The sequence below is a fragment of the Adiantum capillus-veneris genome, chromosome 30 (genome assembly GCF_014529385.1).
Source record: "Adiantum capillus-veneris isolate H3 chromosome 30, ASM1452938v2, whole genome shotgun sequence".
NCBI classification, from domain to species: Eukaryota; Viridiplantae; Streptophyta; class Polypodiopsida; order Polypodiales; family Pteridaceae; genus Adiantum; species Adiantum capillus-veneris.
The window spans coordinates 68,291,653-68,299,338 of record NC_140960.1 but is presented as its reverse complement, the minus strand read 5'-3'; the positions used below and the strand labels follow the sequence as shown (position 1 = coordinate 68,299,338).

The 7,686-nt window shown below is 42.9% G+C and overlaps 1 protein-coding gene across 1 annotated transcript; it reads right to left on the bottom strand.

Annotated features, from left to right (window-relative positions):
• Positions 1-253: 253 nt before the first annotated feature.
• Positions 254-5,087, bottom strand: LOC147418143 (cyclin-D4-1-like). The gene is made up of 6 exons (XM_086507165.1): positions 3,835-5,087; positions 3,256-3,342; positions 3,024-3,122; positions 1,919-2,117; positions 1,697-1,830; positions 254-807 (listed from the first exon to the last, which is right to left on the bottom strand). The coding sequence occupies exons 1-6, from the start codon at positions 4,195-4,197 to the stop codon at positions 580-582; spliced, it is 1,110 nt and encodes a 369-aa protein (XP_086363291.1). The 5' UTR covers positions 4,198-5,087; the 3' UTR covers positions 254-579.
• Positions 5,088-7,686: the final 2,599 nt, after the last annotated feature.

Genomic DNA, 7,686 nt, shown 5'->3' with positions numbered 1-7,686 from the left:
TAATCATGCATACATGCATGCACACGTGCGCCGCGCGCACGCACACACACACACACACACACACACACACACACACAAAGCTCCCACTCATAGCTTTACTCAATTGCCTTGAAGAGCTACCTTTAAAGTAGGACCAGAAGACTGACCAAGATTGCATCCAATGGGACATCCACTGCCATACAAAGGCTGAAAGCTTCACATGTCATCAAACAGAGTGACAACAAAATGTACTCTCAAAACCAACAAATCCATAGAAGCAAATTTAACCAAAATTCTTAATGATTGAATGTACATGAAAGGGCTCAAATGAGCTCACCGATGACTCACTCATCCAATCCCCTAAAGAAAAAATGGACTCTATAATACATTAATCTTCTGTATCTCTCTTTACTTTTTGCTGCTTAAGAATAGAGATAATGCTGATGTGAAGGGTGGGCAAAATTCTGCAGAAGGGATCTCTTGTACAAATGCATGCGAAGAAGCAAATGGGGATGAAGCCAAAACCGCAAAACCAGAAAACAAATCAAAGCCAATAATGAAGAGGGGGAAGCAGAGACATTTTCACAGAGAGGCAAAATGCTATGAAGGGGCATCCATCCTTCTCTTTTTGGGCGGTGAAGGGGATGATATAGGGGGGCAGCTGTGGCAGTTCATTGTGACATTGCTCATGCTATTACTGCTGAATGATGCGTCGAGAACCGCCACGGGACTTTGCGGCACTGAACTCTCGGCTTCTTTCGAGGCCAACAAGCATTGTGCAGTGCTAAAGAGCTCCATCATAAGTGCGTAGCAGTTCATGAGCTCCACCTGCGCATCCGTTTAATGGATGAAATGAGTAAATATCATAATGCCAAATGTAAGTTCATATTCATACGCCCATTTCCATACACTCAACAGCCAACAAAGCAAGCATACAAACAATTAGCTTGGACATGTGAAGAACCATAACAACTGTGGAAACCTCCGTTTATGCCATTACAACGCTCAGCTTTTCACCTCTGTAACTATGTTGAATTGAGTTACAGCATTGTAACTGTTGGTAGCACCATGCACCAAAACAGATATTGCACTAGCTGAGCACATCTTACAAGTAAAGTCTACAGGCTGATCCACATCCAAAACCCTTTGAAGGACGCTGCGAAGGCCCAATGGGACCAACTTAACTCTCAAACTCCATAGACTTGGTATCTTTCCCAATGATTGCATCGACATATGCTTGTTATGCCACATGTCAGGATAGAACAAGATAATGCCACATTGAGTGCATATATAGACAGCCATCCCTCCCTTAATAGTTTGGAAGCGTCAGACCGGTGATCCTTGAGATGGACATATCAGAAAATATTTTGCAGCATATTTCAACTCGCTTGCACAATTGATGGCCTTGCTCAATGTGTTTCACTAGCCAAGCCAAACAAGAAGCTAGTTACTAGTTCCAAGAGAACTTTGAAATTTTTATATCCCATTTCAATGCATGAAATTGCAATGGTTGTTCCTCCCCTTCTTGCTTTGCTGCATCATCATTCCTCCTCTCTGGACCCCAATGAGTTGGGGACACGTCAACTCATCACAAATAGACTTCCAAGTGGAATTTTCTTCAAAAGAATTGCTGATTCAAGCAAAATGCATATAAAGGATGGCAACGTTGGTAAGGGATACCACAAAAGCTGTGGGAGCGATGATGTTTGAGGCTTACTTGCGATTGGTATGGTAATAAACATAATAGGTATCGCCTTTGTTCAGCAAATTGAAGAGGCAGTGTCTCCTGGAATGCACAAAGTGTGGCAGCAGCTGCGATGGAGGAAGGAACGAACCGTAAAAACCTAATCTCTGCAAGTCCACCCTCTAATTATGAGTTTGCCTTCAGAATGTGAATGCGTGTGTAAAAGCAAACAAAGTTGCTGAAAAAGAGCCCAACCTAAAGAGGAAGAGAGGACCAATTCATTCACCCTTGAGATCAACACCCTCTTTGTCCTCGAGTCCAAATCCAATCTTCTGAGAAAGTAGCTTAAATAAGAGATGGGTGTAATGGAGCTCATCTTCCAGTCCAATGTACTCAGAACTAGAAGCTCCATCCTTTGAATTGTTCGAGGTTCAAACACGAGGTCTGCACCAACCTAAAATAAGCATATGGATTAAAAGTAGCACACACTATCAATGACAGCAACCAAATATTGTTCTGTAGAGTAGAAAGACATGGCATACAGTCCTTTCCACGTCATAACATGGAGATGAACATTTAAGGAAAATTCTTGTTCTTCAATGGCTGTGTCATATATGGCACACTCAAAGAGGAATGCAATAAAAAGGATGTATCCCATCAGTCCAATAGGCGAATTTTACTTCTTAATGTTATAAATTCTCTCTTTTTTTTCTGTTATATTGACCTCTCAAGCCAGCAAGGGGCTGAGGACTATCTTGAGTGTCATTGATATAGATGGCATCTTAAATCGGTGCCTTTACTGTCTCGGTAGTGCATGTGCTTCGTAGAGGCAATATGAAATATCTCCCAACCACTCCACAAAGAATACATGCATGTTCCTGTTCCATTTTCTAGAAAAAAAGCTACATTTGCTCAGCTGCCTGCCGGTGATGCCATTAATCACATATACCATGGTCACTTTTATTGAGAGGTTGGATAACACACAAATCGATATTAATGGTTTATCCACAGTTATAGTTGACAATACCTAGCTAGTAAAGGTTGACAACTAGTGCACTCCCTTGAAGTGGGCAAATTTGCTAAAGCACAAACCATATATCGAAGGGGCTGTATCCCATGTTGTGCACCCACGGTGATTTAAATATCAAAACTTCGATGACCAACGGCACTTATCAACTTAAGGGGCTGTTTAAAGCCCTTGGATATACGTCTGTATGTGGCATACTTTCATATAACATACATACATACATCCACACACACAGACATACATTACATGTATATGCCTGCATATTACAGACAATTTTTCAGGAAATGATCCATTGCTTCATACATACAAAAGGCGACCTGTAATGTGCAGTACCTGAAGATCCAAGAGGAGTGGAACTTCAATCTCTTCCATTTTTGCTGCCAGCGATAGACATGCCACTGATAGGAGCTGCAAAGTCCATGCTTTCCCACTCTACAGTATAAGAGTTGATCCCATCAAGAAACCTTGCAGATGTTATGGATGAAGGGTTCAATTCAAACATGCTTAAGTTGATTGTTCAGCAACCTGATGATGGCAAAATTAGCATAGGTATCGATATCCGTACCGGAAGTTGATGAAGCGACAAGAACCGATCAAAGTAGTTTATAGAGAGGGAAGCCGTGTATGAGCAAAACTTGAAAAGTTCGCTCATCTGCAAAAAAGACTATAAGTAATGAGATGCTAATTTCCCTTCAAGAAAAAAGAGCTGATCAGTATGAATTAAAGCAACTTCAATGAAGAGTGTGATCGACAGATTGCATCAAATGGGCGCACATGTGTGGGCATGCATACAAAGCAAGTGAGCTTCCAATAAAACAACAACATATTCAACAATGGATATAGAGGGACCTTCTCATATCTACACAAAATGAATGGTGATGATGATCCTTGGCATTTTTGCCTTGTGATCAGAAACGTCTTAATTTTCACTATGCACTTGATATATCCATTTGCACTCCAGTTGATAAAAAGGACACATCCACTAGCTTTTGATTAGCATGTACAAACTAGATGATGCCCATGATTGGAAAATGGTAAAAGGCAGCACTCAAAAGCCAAAAAAGCTCACCTCAATGAGCTATGCCAATAAACCTACCCATGCACAACATGATCAACTCAGAGCTAATCAAACCAGTATTGTCACCTTTAGTAGCCAGCTCACTGCTTTCCTTCTAGAGTTCACATCAACCCCTTGGCTACTCTGCACTGACAGTGCGAAATCAGCATGTGGCAAGTATTGCTTTTCTCTCTCGAACAGCTCGCCGAGCGTCATCTGAAGCTTCAATGGCACACTCTCCTCTTGCACAAACATGCTCATCGACGAATCAAAGTTGTAGGCACTGTCATCATCATTGTCGTCATCGTCATTATTGCACTTCTCGCTCGCATTCCCAGGCGTTTCATCATCATCGTCGCCATCGTAGAAGCATGCACATGCATCCTCATTGCATAGAAGGTTAGCATGCTCAAGACCTGCATTGTTTTCTGTAGGAGAGGAGGGTGCCATAATGGGAGGGGGCTTGACGCTTGTTTGTGCGCACTGTCGCCCTCCCTGCAGACCAATATTACTTCATGCAAGCCAACCAAGAGGGCACATGATTCTTCTGCACATTATAACTTTGGCATGAAGAGGAGGAAAGGTAACTGCAAAGGTGGGAGCCTTTGCTCTACAGTAAGTTCTAGTGGAGGTGGTGGTGGGGAAGAGTTCTCTTTGTTATGTGGGTATATAGTGAGTGTGTGTATAGTGTGAGTGAGAGAGCGGGAGTGTGTATGTGAGGGCTCCTTCTACAGCATTCCTTTTGTTCGGCCTTACTCCACTTATATAATCAAAATCCCATATATACATGGAAAGATGAAAGAGAAGGGAAAAGCAATATTAAAAATGGTGGGAGTAGAGACAACACAATGTGGTCAGATTTCTGCCCCGGGCGTACTGGAAGAAGGGCGATGTGGGATTTTATGTGTGTCACGGTGTGTGTGTGTGTGTGTGAGAGAGAGAGAGAGAGAGAGAGAGAAAAGAGGAGAGGAATGGCGCTGTCAGCTGAGCTGATGTGTATTTGAGATAGAGAGAGAGAGAGGGACAGAGCGCAAAAGCGAAGTGGGTGCAGAAGTTACAATGGTGGGTTGCGAGAGGGAATGCTAGTGAGTAGTGAGTGAGCGTATGTGGGTATATGGGTGGGTGCTCGCTGTGTGTGTGTGTGAGAGAGAGAGAGAGAGCTTTTGGCGCAGAGCAAATGGAGACAGAGAAAGCGAAAGAGACACAGAGCGCCACTTATCGTCACTGGAAAAGGAGAAGCAGGCTAGCAGGGCGTAGAGAGAGAGAGAGAGTGTGTGTGTGTGTGAGAGAGAGCAAGCGATAATTGGCCGGGAACTCGGAAGTTCCCTGAAGCGCGCAAAAGAGGGTGCTGTTACATTTCATCGACAACAAACGAAGGGCAGGAGAGAGGTAGAAAGACTAGTGTGTGTTGTAAACATTATCTGTTGGAGGAGGAGACGGGGGCGGTGGTGGACGCGTGGCAAGGGAGGCAGGCTGGCTGCTCTTCTAAATAGAGGGGGCAGCCAGCCAAATTTGGCCCCAGCTCCGCTAACTATTCCCCCTTCCAGATTTAGCGATGACGTAGACAGAAAGTCTAGAGAGAGAGACAGAGAGGAAGAGGGTCTTAGAGAGAGAAGGCCCCCGAATGGTCACAAACTCCTTGTGATTGTCCCCTCCACTTTCTACCTAAAGACTAGCCTAGCGCGCGATATTTTTTAGTCCCTCCTCTAAATCCACCGCTATACTTGAAGTTTGAACTTTGAATTCCACTCTGCCCCCCCTCCCCCCCTCTCTCTCTCTGTCTCTCCCCCCCCCCCCCCCCCCCCCCCCCCCCCAGGATTGCCAAAACCCAAGCTCTCCCTTCCCAAAACACACTCTCTTCCCAACACTCACAAATCACACATTCCACAAGGCAAAATTCGGGGTGAATCCCCAAACGCTTGCAAGTTGCCCCCCCCCCAAAACCACAAAAACCCCAACCCCCTTCTCTTCCTTCTATGTGTATAATTAGAGGCATAGTTTGCACCGCTAAAATTGCCATCTAGCAGTGGTCGATGCAAGAACTTAGAACTCACATCGCTTCAAAGCGTTAGTGGGTGACAGTGCCATGTCTTGCTTTCTCAACGACACCCAAGAAGTTTCATTCCTTCGTTAGAATTGTCAGACCCATACAATATTGGTTGCTTGCATCAATCGCGATAGACTCAAGAGTGCTTGAACCCTCAGCTATCAAGCTACTATGTAAGCACCTTACCAAGTAAGCTATTGCGCGAGGATAGAACCCCATGATATTCGAACCCCCTCTTCTCTCTCTCTCTCTCTCTCTCTCTCTCTCTCTCAAGACCAAGGGTAAGTGCCAAAGTCTAGCCCATCTATACATAAGCAAATCTCACACGATATAGAATTGTCTATCTTGTGAGTCTACACATCCATAGGTTGTACCCACACATTAGCTACATTTCTAAATACATCGATAGTACACACACAATAGCAACATTCTCTCTCAACTTCCACACACGTTCCTCACACATACTTGAAAGTACCTTAGTCTACCTTTAACCTTCTCTCTCTCTCTCTCTCTCTCTCTCTCTCTCTCTATATATATATATATATATACCCCAAGTGTCACACATTACTATATCTCTATTTACTACATCTCTTCTCTCTAAGTTACACACACAATGTAGGTACATTCTCTCTCAACTTCTCTTTGCCTTGTGTAGGCCAAGGAGGACCACATTCCCTCTCACACGCTCATCTCCCACTTCAAATTTCCTTTTCCCTCTCGACTTCCTACCATCACACTTTCACTTCTACCCCTCTTTGGCCCGCCCACTCTTTCCATATGAAGCCTTTTGCTCACACTTTCTTTAGGCCCATACGAAATTGCCCTTTTCATGTACTGATTAGGTTCTCCTTGCACAAAACCCATCATTAAGCTTCTCAAAACTTTAAAGAAAGAAAAATAAAAAGCAAAAAGCTTTGACAAGCTTTGCACATTTGTGAGAGCATGGCCCCAATAAATTAAAAACCCTTCTCAAAGCTTTGCATGTTTTTTGCCCTTTTCAAAAAGTAATGCTTTTGGGTTTGGCTCCATTGGAAGCATGATAAAAGACTTATAGTTTGGTCTCTCTATGGTCTATCTATACTTATTATAAAGGGGGGAGGGATTCCGATCCCCCTTCTTTGCCACATGTCCACTCCTTCACACACAGACACAGAATCACACACACGTTTTGGAGCATTTTTGGCATAATGGCATTACTGAGTGGGTTTAACTGTGATTTGGAAACCCTCATGTGTCTTGTAAGGGTTTTAAGTGGCGCCACAAAAAAAAACCCACACTCTGAGTTTGCATTTTTGCGATTGCTAACACTTAAGCCCTAAGATTGATGGTGCATCACGAATATATCTAGCAATGCTTAACCAATGAAACCTATGTATCAGTAATATCTTCGATTTTTGCATGTATCTACCGACTTTTACATTACAATGTGGGAAATATAAGTACAAAGATCATTGATGCAAGTTGCAACTTTCCAACTTTGTTAGGATCTTGGAAATCTTCCAATACAAACTCCCAAAAAGGTCACTCTTTTTGTGCACCTTAGTCATAAGTACCCTTACCACAAGTAAACTATCTAGTATGATCTTCAACATAGGCCCAAAAGATAGGTTCTTTTGCTTGTCTCCCACTTTGGAGTCATTGGGATTGTAAGGGTTTAACCTCATTCTTACTTCTTCAATACAGTTTTGCCTTCCTTTTTTGCAAACGGTCTACTAATCTTTCCTCCAATTATGGGGAGTTTCATAATTTTACCTATGATGAGTGTATGATGGCAAGATGTAATACTTGACCCTATCATATCTAACCTTAATTTTGAATCATTGTATAAAAAATATTTTGACTCAACAAATGTATTATTTTGTCTCTCTCTAATTAATTCACTGCATGCTTAT

Excerpts from the sequence above, each read along its gene's own strand:
- LOC147418143 (XM_086507165.1), bottom strand. The coding sequence starts at position 4,197 with ATGGCACCCTCCTCTCCTACAGAAAACAATGCAGGTCTTGAGCATGCT. Across the intron at positions 2,118-3,023 it reads CACTCCTCTTGGATCTTCAG|GTTGGTGCAGACCTCGTGTT; the intron begins GTACTGCACATT and ends TGCTTATTTTAG. Across the intron at positions 808-1,696 it reads TATTACCATACCAATCGCAA|GTGGAGCTCATGAACTGCTA; the intron begins GTAAGCCTCAAA and ends ACGGATGCGCAG.